At 47.9% G+C, this 14,535-nt stretch overlaps 1 protein-coding gene across 1 annotated transcript in view; it reads left to right on the forward strand.

Moving 5' to 3' along the window:
- The first annotated feature begins 3,814 nt into the window (after positions 1-3,814).
- HIP1R (huntingtin interacting protein 1 related) overlaps positions 3,815-14,535 on the forward strand; it is a 104,299-nt gene continuing 93,578 nt past the window's right edge. The window contains exon 1 of the mRNA XM_083151064.1: positions 3,815-4,084. Within this exon, the coding sequence (XP_083007190.1) occupies positions 3,986-4,084 (99 nt within the window). The 5' untranslated portion in view covers positions 3,815-3,985. The remainder of the gene's footprint in view (positions 4,085-14,535) is intronic.

The following is a 14,535-nucleotide window of genomic DNA, read 5'->3' on the forward strand; positions in this document are numbered from 1 at the left end:
GCCCCTTACACAGGGCCAGCGCTACACACTCAGCAGCTCCTGCAAAGCAGGGAGGCCCATGCTGAAAAGGCGCTGTCTCCCTCCCTGCTCTGCTAAAGCTGCCTCAGCCCACACTGTCAATGCCTCCTGCACACTGCCTGCGGGCGGGCGGCAGTATAAAGATTTGCTCCCTGCACCATGAGTGCACACAGCCTGCATACCGCCCGCAGTGTCTGTCTGACATCGGGCGGCAGTATGGAGAAGCTGAGCAGCTCCCTGCACCGCGCACACACTGTCCTCCTCCTGCGACATGCCCCTTCTTCCTCACGGACACTTGCGCTGAGGCATGTAGTGCTGTCTGTGAATGCCTGGATGACATGTCATGTCTGGATCCGCCCCCTACCTATTGCTCCCTGCGTCTGTCAGCTGTCAATCAAATGACGAACATTCAGCAGCGCCGACTCCCCTTCCTTCCCTCTTCTCAGTGTGCTGTGCCAGTGCCACTGCCAGTCCTCAACACTCTGGCCCCTCTACCTCCTCCCCTCTGCTTCCATCTGCTCCTTCTCTCTTCTCCTTTCCCCCTCAGTCACAAGAGGGGTGTAATGGTGTCCTCAGCGTCCTGCCTATGCAGATCGAAGAGGAGCGACTGCACAAGAGTTAAACAGCAAAAAAAACAGTGAGTCTCTTATTATACATGTTTATAACAATTTTTAATTTTAATTTAGACACACACAACATACTGCCCCTTACACACACATAACATAGTACACCATTCATACACATATCATACTGCCCCGTACACATAACATATTGCCCCTTACACACACATAACATACTGCCCCTTACACACACATAACATACTACTCCTTACACACACATAACATACTACACCATACATACACATAACATTCTGCCCCTTACACACACATATAATACAGCACCCCTTACGCACACATAGCATACTACACCATATATACTGGGAGATAAGGGGCGGACCTAGCGTCAATGCTGGGCTGAAGGAGGGGCTGCTGGGAGATCAGGAAGCGGAGATGAGGGAGGGGCTGCTGGTAGATCAGGGGACAGAGCTGGCGCGGGACTGAAGGAGGGGCTGCTTTGAGATCAGGGAGCGGAGCCAGTACCGGGCTGAGGGAGGGGCTGCTGGAAGATTAGGGGGGTGGAACCAGCACTGGGTTGAGGGAGTGAGCTGCTGGGAGATCAGGGGGTGAAGCCATTGCCGGGCAGAGGGAGGGGCTGCTTGGACATCAGGAAGCAAAGATGAGGGAGGGACTGCTGGGAAATTATTGGGTGGATCCCTCCATTGCTGGGTTGAGGGGGGCTGTTTGGCGTTTAGGGGGCGGAGTTATTGCCGAGCTGAGGGAGTGGCTGCTGGGAGGTTAGGGTGCGGAACCAACGCCGGGCTGAGGGAGGGTCTGCTGGGAGATTTGGGGGTGGAGCCAGCACCAGGGAGCGACTGCTGGGAGATCAGAGGGCGTAGCCAGCGTCGAGCCAAGGGAGGTGCTGCTGGGAGATCAGGGGTGGAGCCAGCGCCGTACTGAGGGAGGGGCTGCTGGGAGATCAGGGGGTGGATCCATCCAGCACCGGTCTGAGGGAGTGAGCTTCTGTGAGATCAGGGGGCGGAGCCAGCACTGGGCCGAGGGAACGGCTGCTGGGAGATCGGGGCGGAGCCAGTGCTGGGCTGAGGGAGGGGCTGCCAGAAGATCAGGGGGCGGACCATTTCCAGACTGAGGGAGGGGCTGCTGGGTGATTAGGGGGCGGATCATCCAATGCTGGGCTGAGGCTGCTGGGAGATCAGGGGGTGGAGCCAGTTCTGGGCTGCTGGGAGATTAGGCGGCGGAGCCAGTACTGGGCTGAGGGAGGGGCTGCTATGAGATCAGGGGGTGGAGCAAGTGATGGGCTGAGGGAGGGGCTGCTAGGAGATCAGGGGGCGGAGCCAGTGCCGGGCTGAGGCCCGGCCACATCAATGTGCTGTAACATTTTAGCCCCCTCACAGTAGACCCACAAATCGTCAAGTTTGGGGCGGGGCTTAATGATGTCACCTTGTCCCCCCCTCGAAGTGCTGCTTGATATCTCCTTTCTCCCAGAGAGGAGAGGTCAAAAGTATTTCAGTATATTTTAACACGATTTATCTGCACTATACGCTGAAATCGCATGAACAGGGACAAAATCGCACTAGTGTATTGGAGCTTTTTTGTCCCTACTATATAATTTCCCATTTTCAAATGTAGGCAAGTGTGAGCTATACAAGCAGGGGCAAACACAGGATTTTCAGAAGAGGGTTTTCAGAGAGGGGCGGAGCAAAGCTTGGAGAAGGACACTTAGGTGACCCAGTATATGCCGGGTCAGTTAAAGTATAACAGATAGACCAAATGTATAGAAATAATAATAATATTCACACACACATATATATATATATATATATATATATATATATATATATATACACACACATACATACATATCAACCGCTCAGCATGTAGGGTCTACATCAGTAATTTCCACTAATTACCCCTTTACTGCACAGATGGTGGGAGATGAGGTGGGAGAAGGGGGCTTTGGGCTGAATGAAGGGGTCCTGATACATAACTTCCAGGGTGGTAGAGGATGTTTAATACGCAGAGGAGGGGTGTATAGTGGAGTGAGCTTATTATTCATAATTTTCTGGTGGGAGGACAGCTTGCTTGACTGCAGATATCTCCAGGTCCCAGAAATAGATTTATTAGATTTTAATGGAATTAAAAACTATAGTATACCACCTACCAAATGGTATTGGGAACTAGGGGATCAGAGTTCAGAAGGCAGAGCAATCTGCCAATGAGTATATAAAACTACATACCAGGTGTGTGGAGCTAGAGCAGTAACCAGCTGCTGGAAGGCTGATATATCTGGTTCTGGGAACAGTAGAGACAATCTACTAATGTCCATCAAAGGGTGAGAGTCCCAGTTTTTGGAATACATCCTCAGAAAAGCTCTAAGTTAAGCCGTGTACACATGGCAGCGATATGGGCTGAAATCGTTGGCAATATGGTCACTGGCGACCATATTACCATTGATGGGAGTGTGCCCCGGTGATAAATCGCCGGGTGCGCGCTCTCGTTTTCAGTCCTGCGACCAGCTGATTCCCTCTGCGGCTCCCCCAGCAGAGGTTCCCTTTCATCAGTGAGCATCTCTGGTCGCTGATGAAAAGGAGACACTGAGCAATATCTTGTTGAGCAATATATCGCCCCCATGTATACACAGTTTTAGACAGAACCTGAAATATCTGACTGGGAAGAGCAATTAACAGGCTTGGATGGGGACCACTATTTTGAAGTCAGATATCTCCGGTTCCCCAGGGCCTATTTTTAAAATTCTTGTACCCATGGAAAGGGGGGACGAAAGGGGGGACCCTTTCCATGGGCCCTTAGATTCCTCCCCCCCCCCCCTGCGTGCGCCACTGACACAGCAGCCTGCTTCCATAACATGATGTTTCAATGTCTGTCTATTGTTTTTAAATAGTGGCATAAATAAGAAGTTGATGGCAGTGTGATGGTAGTTGTAGAGCTGGGACCACCTTCTGCTTCACTAAATTCACCGCACGGCTGGTCAAGTCACGCGTGTATTACCGACAAATCCATTGCGGCCACTGCACGGGACAGAGCACTGTCACACCGTATACGTGCCCCCAACATAGGCAGCCGCCGCACACTGAGCTTATTTCCCGGTGCAAAATACACATTTGTGATTTTGTTCAGGTGAGGTGACAGTGTCTGAAGCCATTGCGTCATGACGTCACGCATTACGTCAGCTGGAGGCTCGCCGACCCCGCCCACTGCTGCTGGTCTCCCTGCTACTTTGAGATATTACCCAGCATTCCGCGATACGGCTGCTGCTCAGGTGCTGTGTGTGCGTTGTAGTGGAGCTGGGAGAGCCGGCGAAGAGGTGTGCGGTGCGGCAGTAGAGTAGGGACGGGCAGCGGCTGCTGAGAGACGTCCGGCAGCTTCTCGGTATGAACAGCATTAAGAATGTGCCCGCCAGGGTGCTGAGCCGGCGCTCCGGGACCGGACACGGCTTGGAGGTGGAGCGGGAGCAGTTTGACAAGAACCAGGTGAGGGAGTGTGACATGGAGCCCTAGTGACCGCTGCTAGGTGTGGGACCGTGGAACTCAGCCATGACCCTTGTAACTCAGCGTAGCTCAGGCAGGTAGGCGAGCAGCAGGGAGGTGCCATATACACTAACCTCTCTGTGTTATGTGCGAGAGACTGCAGGACAGAGAGCGCAGTATATGTGTGTGACAGGGGAGGGGGCCCTACCTATACACAGAGAGCTCAGTATATGTGCAATGGTGGGCACCTGCAATGAGCACAGTATATGTGTGCTGGGGGGACTTATACACAGAGAGCACAGTATGTGTGTGACGGGGGAAACTGCAGAGAGCACAGCATGTGTGTGTGACAGGGGGTGGACCTGCAGAGAGCACAGCATGTGTGTGACGGGGGGTGGACCTGCAGAGAGCACAGCATGTGTGTGACAGGGGGGGACCTGCAGAGAGCACAGCATGTGTGTGACAGGGGGAGACCTGCAGAGAGCACAGCATGTGTGTGACAGGGGGAGACCTGCAGAGAGCACAGCATGTGTGTGACAGGGGGAGACCTGCAGAGAGCACAGCATGTGTGTGACAGGGGGGAACCTGCAGAGAGCACAGCATGTGTGTGACAGGGGGGAACCTGCAGAGAGCATAGCATGTGTGTGACAGGGGGGGGACCTGCAGAGAGCACAGCATGTGTGTGACAGGGGGGGGGGGGGGACCTGCAGAGAGCACAGCATGTGTGTGACAGGGGGGGGGGGACCTGCAGAGAGCACAGCATGTGTGTGACAGGGGAGGGGGACCTGCAGAGAGCACAGCATGTGTGTGACAGGGGAGGGGGACCTGCAGAGAGCACAGCATGTGTGTGACAGGGGGTGGACCTGCAGAGAGCACAGCATGTGTGTGACAGGGGGGGACCTGCAGAGAGCACAGCATGTGTGTGACAGGGGGAGACCTGCAGAGAGCACAGCATGTGTGTGACAGGGGGAGACCTGCAGAGAGCACAGCATGTGTGTGACAGGGGGAGACCTGCAGAGAGCACAGCATGTGTGTGACAGGGGGGAACCTGCAGAGAGCATAGCATGTGTGTGACAGGGGGGAACCTGCAGAGAGCATAGCATGTGTGTGACAGGGGGGGACCTGCAGAGAGCACAGCATGTGTGTGACGGGGGGGGGGGGAACCTGCAGAGAGCACAGCATGTGTGTGACGGGGGGGGGGGGGGAACCTGTAGAGCGCACAGCATGTGTGTTACAGGGGGGGGGGGGGGGGGACCTGCAGAGAACACAGCATGTGTGTGACAGGGTGAAACCTGTAGAGAACACAGCATGTGTGTGACAGGGGGGGTGGACTTGTAGAGAGCACAGCATGTGTGTGACAGGGGGGGTGGACTTGTAGAGAGCACAGCATGTGTGTGACAGGGGGGAACCTGCAGAGAGCACAGTATATGCGTGCTGGGGGGACCTATACACAGAGAGCACAGTATGTGTGTGATGGGGGGAACCTGTAGAGCGCACAGCATGTGTGTTACAGGGGGGGGGGGGGGACGACGACGTGCAGAGAGCACAGCATGTGTGTGACAGGGGGGGGTGGACCTGCAGAGAACACAGCATGTGTGTGACAGGGGGATACCTGCAGAGAACACAGCATGTGTGTGACGGGGGAACCTGCAGAGAGCACAGCATGTGTGTGACAGGGGGGGTGGACTTGTAGAGAGCACAGCATGTGTGTGACAGGGGGGGTGGACTTGTAGAGAGCACAGCATGTGTGTGACAGGGGGGAACCTGCAGAGAGCACAGTATATGCGTGCTGGGGGGACCTATACACAGAGAGCACAGTATGTGTGTGATGGGGGGAACCTGTAGAGCACACATCATATGTGTTACAGGGGGGGGGGGGTACCGGACACCTGCAGAGAGCACCGCATGTGTGTGACGGGGGAACCTGCAGAGAGCACAGTATATGCGTGCCGGGGGACCTGTACACAGAGAGCACAGTATGTGTGTGACGGGGGAACCTGTAGAGCACACAGCATGTGTGTGACGGGGGGAACCTGCAGAGAGCGCAACATGTGTGTGATGGGGGGGGGGGACCTACACATCGAGAGCACAGACCTGCTGGGAGAGTACAGTATATGTAAACATAGAGGGGGACTTGCAAGGAGAGAACAGCATATGTATGATTGGGGGGGGGGGGGGGGGGACCTACACAGAGAGGGCACTGTATACTGTATGCATGAGCGGGGTGGGGGGCACATGGACCCTCAGAGATAGAGCACAGTATTTTTGTGATGGGGGAACCTACAGAGGTCACAGTATATGTGTGATGGTGTGGCGGCTTCACAGAATATTGAGAGGTTTTGTACCTGCAGAGAGAGTACAGTATATGTATGACAGAGGGGAATTTGCACGGAGAGCACAGTGTGTCTGATATTTGTGCGATACATACGCATTCTCAGTCATTCAATAATCTCTCAATGTTAGGTTCGCTGGTCAGCAATCATTTCTGAATAGGGCCATATGTGTGTGACAGGGTGGGGGCAACAGAGAGCACATTGGGGCAGATGTATTAAGCCTGGTGAAGAGATAAAGTGGAGAAAAAGTTAGAGGATATCACGCATCAGCCAATCAACTCCCATCTGTCATTTTTCAAAAATAGTTGATTGGCTGGTGAGTTATCTCCTTTCACTTTATCTCTTCACAGTCTTAATACATCTGCCCCAGTATTTGAAGGGAGCAAAGCAAAAAACAAAACCCAAGCATAACCAGAGAGAATTAAGCTGGGTACACCCTACAGCAGTGTTTTTCAACCACTGTGCCATGGCACACTAGTGGGCCTTGAGCTGCTCTCAAGTGTGCCCCTAGATGTAGAGATGCCCAAACCAGTTTACAGCCAACACCAGGTCAACTGTTATTTACTGGTCTCTACTTTTCATGTAAAGGGCCAATATATTTTATGTTTGTTTCCTGTGGGGACCAGTGTGATTGTTTTTATCTGGAGGCCAATAGTTTTTTTTTTTTTTTTTTCTGTGGGGGCCAATGTTTTTTGCCCTGTGGGGATCTCATGGTGTGCCTTGCCAATTTTTAAATCTTCTTTATTGTGCCGCAAGGTAAAAAGGTTGAAAATCACTGCCCGACAGGATGTGTGTACCCAGCGATATTGATATGCACAATAATATTGTTGACCATATCATTAACTATTATCGCCTAGTGTGTATGCACCTCTAGATTTGGGAGCGATATGTCCAAACTCCTATCTAAACTGCATTATAAAAAAATGAAGCTGTCCAGCATTTGTGGGCTACATGCAAATGCAGCTACTGTTTACCCGGCATGCAAAAAAAAAAATATATGTTTGCAGCATTTGCATTGGTTTGTTCCAGGCTCAACATTACTGCTTTTTGCCTTGCTCCAAAGTGTGGGATCTAGGGGTCTATTCATGGAGCAGTGAAAAGAGTGGATACGTGCACTAGTGGAGAAGTTGCCCATGGCAACCAATCCACTTTGAGTTCACTTGTATGAAGTGCAGTCTATAAATTTATACGTAGCAGCTGTTTGGTTCCTATGGGCAACTTCTCCACTCGTATCCTTGTTCATGATTAAACCCCTAACTGCTAAAGTGGATGCAGATAAAGGACACGATAGAATACACTTTTCTAAGTGATCTGTCTAGTTTGCTTCGCAATGAAACATGGATCGCTCTCTGTAACTGTGTTGCACGGTCCCACGCTTCGCTATCGCCTGATAGCATGCTGTAAAACTCTAGTCTAGGGGAGGTCGGACGTTTGTAACCCAGGATCTACTTTTAGTTCACATAATTAGCGGAATTCTACCCTGGTCAATGGGCCTGATTCAGAGGTGGCCCATATACTGATATTTGCTCCATTGAACTATTTTGTTTAGCTATTCCGCTTGCATGAAAGTGCCGGAAAACCCTTACTGTACATGACGTTGAATATGGCATTGCTGCCAGTAGAGACAGAGATTGCTTATTTTTGCAGATATGAATACATAAGAATGAGCAACTGCACATACATAGCACCCACCTCTGAATTAGGCTCACAGGCACATTGGAGCAGATGTATTAAGCCTAGAGAAGAGATAAAGTGGAGATAAAGCACCAACCAATGAACTGTGTTTGAAAATGACAGTTGGAAGTTGGTTGGCTGGTGCTTTATCTCCACTTTCTCTCTCTTCTCCAGGCTTAATACATCTGCCCTTATGCTTCCCACAACAGGTTTTGTTTTGCTGACCGCTCTTAAACACAGAGTTTTTCAAAGTTGCAACCTCTTACATTTCCCCCATACTGCAAATATGTAATATGCTATATACGCTGCAGAAGAATACAGGCGATTGTTTTTTTGAAAACGTAAGTATATGAGGGTGGAGTTTATTAAACACAACTTGCCGGATTGTACATTGTACTAACTATACCTTCTGTGGTAGAGACTTTGGCATTGTTATTGGATCTATTAGTCGGTCACCAGCTGATACCCATGACACAAGCATGGTATACTCTGGGTGGCATATGAATGCAGCAAGAGGAGGCTGTGCTCCAGCAGTATCACCCAACAGCCTCTGTACCGCCCATGCCAGACAATTACACCCCACACACTACGTCCAGGAGCTGCTCAGAATGTACTTGGTGCTGTGAGGAGCCTATGTGCCAGTACAGCGTGGTAAGCCTGGCATTACAGTCTTTGTGTGTGGGGCCGGGCTGATATAAAACAGCTGCAGAGGGCTCTTTACAGCACTTCGGTAACGTCATTGCATCAGGGGCACGCTGCGCTACTGGAAGCTTGTGTTCGGAGACCTCCGATGTTAGTTCAAGTGTATTATTTTTGTGTTCATTTGGTCGTGATCTACTGGTAGATCACAATTTACCTTTTGGCCAGTTCTGATCTAGTCATTGCCAGTGTTCTTCCAATTGAGAACACTGGCCATGACAGATCGCAGGTGCAGCGCTGTTTTGCTTAACAAAATCGCTCAGCATACTGCTCCCGTCACCCTGTGTATATGGGGCATTCGTTTTATTGGGATTCCATAAAAGTAGTAAATGGTCAATAAATACAATTATGTTTTATCATCATATTTGTTTACTTGATTATCTCTCTGTAACTGGTATTTGTTTTCGCTGGTTGGCTTAAGAAAATACAGTAATGGTGAGTTGTTTAATATTCTGGATGTTCCAGTCTAGTATGTTGACTCACTCACGTGGTATTACAATAATTACTGTCTGACTTTTTCTAAAGTGATGCAAGTGTTGGGATTATGAAATGTGTACATCATTCACATGATAGCAGATAAACTGCTGCATTTACTGTATTTAGCCATGTTTGCAAGCTAGGGAAAAAATAACACTGCGCTGGGGAGTAGGTAATAATATTTACATTTATTACACCCGTTTATCAGGCCAATGCATATATTGCATACATACACACAAAAAAGTCCAATCAATAGATAAAAAATGTAAATATTGTACAATATAAATCCACAATAAAAATATGATGAACACACTTTGCTCACAACATAGTAAAATAGTTGTAAAAATGTACATTTAAGGGGCGTGGCTTGAATGAGTGCGGGAGTGGATGTGTCTGGCATGGGCTCCGTTGCTATCCTGCTGAAAATCCTGCCCTAGGGAGCCTGCGCTGTCTCCTCTATGCCATCCATGGCTCTCCTGCACGACCTGAGTGGTCTGCTGCAGCGGATTGGGCCTCTCTCTCCCCATGCTGCCAGGCACCATCTTGGCTGCCCCCCCCCCCCCCCCTGGCGGCTCCATGTATAACCCTGTCTGCTGGTGGCATCTGTGGCTAGACGAACCGCTGCAGGGTACATCTTCCCCACTTGCTCTGGCTGTGTCTGTCTCCTAGCGCTAAAGTTGGGGAATATCCTGTTGCAGATATCTTCGTTCTGGGACCTCATCTTTGCTCAGGAGTACACTCCGACGTGCTGTAAGCCCGCTTCTCTTGTCTCCCCACCGCACACTGTTGAGAACCCTGTCAGTGTTCAGTTGCCTTCTAGACTGTGAGTGGTGTCGTTTCTCTCTATAATCACTTAAATTGAGTTATGGAGGGCTCTATTCAGCAGATCCTCCACTTCATTGCTGCCTCAACTGAGAGGCTCCTCCAGTTATTTGATAATACCCCTGGGGGGATAGTAGTTCTACATGCTGTGTATATATAGTCGAAACTGTGATGGCATTGTGCAGGAATATAATGCACCACTTGCAAATATCGTTTCCATTAATATGGCAGCCTATTTCCACCAAATATTACAAGCTACGCATGTTTCTACTGGAGCTCTTCTTCCCCTACCTACTGAAGTGCAGGGAGACATGCTCCCCATCTCCTCCGCTCCTATTGAGAATGCTGCTGGAGAGAATGAAATATGTGGTACTTATGTAGTATCTGGGCGCCCCAATTTTAAAATCGGGTCGGAAAAATTGCATCTAATCGCATCCGATATCGCATGCGATCCGATGTGATTTTCCATAGGATTCAATGTTAACATAGTCCTGTTCATTTCCCCACTATCCAAGTGGGCATAGAGTTGATTTCATAAAGCGTGGCGAGCGCAGCGAGCCACCGAGCCCGAAGCGTGGCGAGCGGCCGCGGATTACTTAAAATGTTTTCCGCGTCCCCTCGCGGGGCTCGCTGCGCTCGCCATGCTTCGGGCTCAGTGGCTCGCTGCGCTCGCCACGCTATATAAAATCAACTCTATGCCCACTTGGATAGTAGGAAATGAACAGGACTTTGTTAACATTGAATCCTATGCAAAATCGCATCGCATCTGATTGTATGCCTTAAGGTAAGGCATACAATCACAAAATCGGGCGCCCAGATACTACATAAGTACCAAATATGTTTCACCGGTCAACTCCTATGGTGCCTATGTATACTAATATCCTGAATGTGTCTTCTTTGAGGGCCCTCATCGACTGAGTATCCTTATAACTTCATCTATGTATGCTCTGAGGCTGTGCTACAACCACCTCAATTTCTCCTGCCGGCAGTTGCACAAATCCTTATTTTATGGATTTTCTATGGACCTGCTCCTGCATATTTCCATGAGACTGGATCTGCTTTATACGATGCACTTTTGTTATGGCCTGACTAACTATCGTTGCATACCAGCCTTCATTACTTCGTATATTTTTTTTCTCTTTTCTAGATCGTTGCTTTTTTATTAATGTACTTTATTTGTATATCCTGTTTAACTGTATTTCTTGCATTGGGGGGGGGGGGGGTGTGTATGGATCGATGAATAACTGCTGTGATAGATTGGTATAATGCTTATCAGTTACTATATTGGAAGATAGGTGTTGATAACATGTACTGGCCGACTTATCATCCTGCAACGCAGCACTCAATATACCTTCTTAATATTTGTCCAATGCCCCAGATGGTCCATATTATAGTTATCCTTCTGTTTGGTGGGTGGGTAGGAGGGGGTAAGTTAGTTTTTTTTAGGTGTAGGTTAGCTAAGATAATAATGTCATATCCTATTTTTGATGTAGACTCAATTTAGATCTAGCTAATTGCCACTAATCTACTCCCTCGTATAGATATAGCTTTAGTGGGATTAGGGATTCAGGTATATCCTAAATTGGGGCTAGGTTATACAGGGTGGTTGTTTTTGAGGAGGTTTACTTTGGGCATTTTCTGGGGTGGTCGGTTTACTTTTAGGGTATGGCTTTGGTTTTCTTTTGTTGATAGACTGCAGCATTCCGTATTTTATGAATCAGTGCAAAGTTAATTTGTCTATCCTTAACATCTGTTAGTGAGCTAGTGAGCCGGGTTGAACACAGGTTCAACCCTGAACATTGTGCAGTGTAAATGGGTAACCAGGTCCTGTTCACTGCAGTGCAATATAGCCGGCGCTGAGAGATGCTCTCACCTGAAAGCACCAGCTCAGAACCCGCCTCCGGTGATGTCAACCGCCCAGCATTATACAGGGTGGGAACTCTAGTGGCAAAGGTTTCACAAGCCTGGTACAAAATCCCGGGTGCAACCCAGCTTGTAGATGGAAAAGTGGTATTAATTACAGCCTAGTGTATAGGGGCCATTACTGACAATATTTTTTTCATTTAGTGCAAATGTGTATAATACACAAAATGTACACACTTGTTCTATGCTAATTCCTGAAAAGGTAGATTGCAAATAATGGTTATAAAGTATAGAATTGAATGAAACCATTGCAAAGCTTCTGGTCGATTATGAATGAGTCAAGTAGTGCTTTATTTGCCCATAAGGGTTATTGCATTCAAATCACTAAGTAGTGACATGTTTAGCTCATTATTTAAGGAGAATATTAGCTGCTATTTTATAACAATTCAGGTTAATTACATCAGCATCGTAAGTATGGATGAAAAAAGAGGGTCTTAGTAAGTAGCCTTGTTCTCTACTTTTTGAGAAGAGTGCTGTATCGCACACCGCACCAGTACAGATAGAAGCAAAGTCTATGGCTGGGGAAATTAAAAAATCCTACTGTCACCATCCTCAGCACAATGTGCTGCTGTTCTTGAATGGCATGCACCATAGACATGCAAAGGAAAACTTATGATGTTGGCATTACCATAATTGGCCAATATGTGCACACCCTGTTTTTGTGGTGATGCCCAGCAGAATTAATTTGTCCACAGGAGCAATTAAATTGTGCTCCATTTAAACATCCATAGGCCACAGGGTTTATATTATAGATAAGCCTAATCACAGCTAAACCCCATCTATTTGGGCACATACTGTATAAAGCAACGGGTGCCTGATCAAAAGAACAATTGCATTCCTCTGCCAAGCGCCCAAAAAACCATTTTAAACACCCCATCTGTCAAATAGAAGGCCGCCAAAAAGTTCATATCAATAAAATACTAAGCTCTTGAAGAATGTGAGTTACAACAGCATTGGGCTAACATGTATTCAAACATGTGCAGTGCCTGGTCTACACAGTCTTGCCCACACTTCTGCTCTGCCCCTGCCTGACTTTTCACAGGGTGGGCAGGTGGCAGAGGGAGGGCAGAGTCCCTGATTTCTGGAAGAGAAGAGCTATGGGTCTGAGCAGACTTCCTGGCTGTGCCAACCACTTCTATGGTTCAGGTAAATATGCTGAAACTTACTCAGCTGGCCATTTGCATGGAACCGATTGGTTGTAATGTTTGATTTGTCAGTCGTAGTGCTGGGATCACAGCTACAAGCAGAAGGCTTCTCTTCTACCGACACATCTCCTGCATGTTCCTCCTGGAGATCAGACAAAAACATAATGTCATCCATCTCTGAATCAGGCCCTATTTACTAAGCATTAGAGAGAGTGGACGGAGATAAAGTATCAGCCAATTAGCTCCTAATTGTCATGTTACAGGATGGGTTGATAAAATGACAGGAGCGGGCTGGTTGTAAGAAATGGTTTACCCAAGTAATGTGGTATTTAATTTGTAGCCAATTCTATGTATTACTGAGGCAAATAATATATGAAATAAGTGGTGTTTATACTTAAAAGCATTTACTAAATATGTCCATGATGCAGCGTCTGGTAAAAGCTGGGAATTATTACGAATGGTGTTGTATGCACCAGCATAGAAAAGATGATTTTGCTTGCCTTCGCTAACAGCAAATTCCTTTATATAGTCTTTACATGATCTATGATAACTCCATTAGCAAGGAAGAGGGTAAAAGCCGTAAACATAGTAAATGCATTGAAAAAGCCGGACATTAGCAGCAGTGCCTGTAGCCCAAAGTATGGAGACATATTGGGTTTGATTCTGTTGAAAACAATGTGAATAGTACCTGGAGGGAGCTTCCGGCGCTATTCTAATCAGAGTGCTGCTACCGCCAGCTAGTGGGTTTCTGTTTGCACCCGTCCTGGGGTGTGAGCAGAAATCTGACAAAACAAGGACGTAGCACAGACGCTTACGATTAGATTTCCCTATCTTTGTTTTAGATGGTTATTTGTGTTTGTTTTTTCTTGCGCCGTTATCAATTTCACATTCTACGATACCCCGTCTCCCTCCTATGCTGCATGATCCGTTAGGGACTTCTCTAAACAAACAGGCAGTGACTGGTGGCTGATCAGTGTTGCTTTGCAGAAATCCATAATGTACATTGATTCTTATACAGGAAAAATGCTGGTGATACTGCAGCAATTAAACTCTTTTGCTTCATATGTAATACCCTAAAGAGGAGTTGCAGCTATTTGTAATAAAGGTCAGGATACAATTTGTTAGGCTAACACTGACTAACAATATGACTTCCCTCCATTGTGAATATCTGAAAATGATTTTTTTTTTTTTTTTTAATGTTAAGACCACTGAACCCTGTGCACTGCAAAACATTTCTTTCAGCTTAAATGTCCTTGACAAATGTATTGGTGAAACAGATCTCGCAAAGCAAACATACTGTACTTGTTCTAGCCAGCTGTTTGTGGAGTGAAAACTGTTTCTTGCAGGAGCATTCAGTTTAAATATTATGAGCAAGATTCAA

Source organism: Crinia signifera, chromosome 1, assembly GCF_055691185.1.
Source record: "Crinia signifera chromosome 1, ASM5569118v1, whole genome shotgun sequence".
In the NCBI taxonomy this organism is placed as follows: domain Eukaryota; kingdom Metazoa; phylum Chordata; class Amphibia; order Anura; family Myobatrachidae; genus Crinia; species Crinia signifera.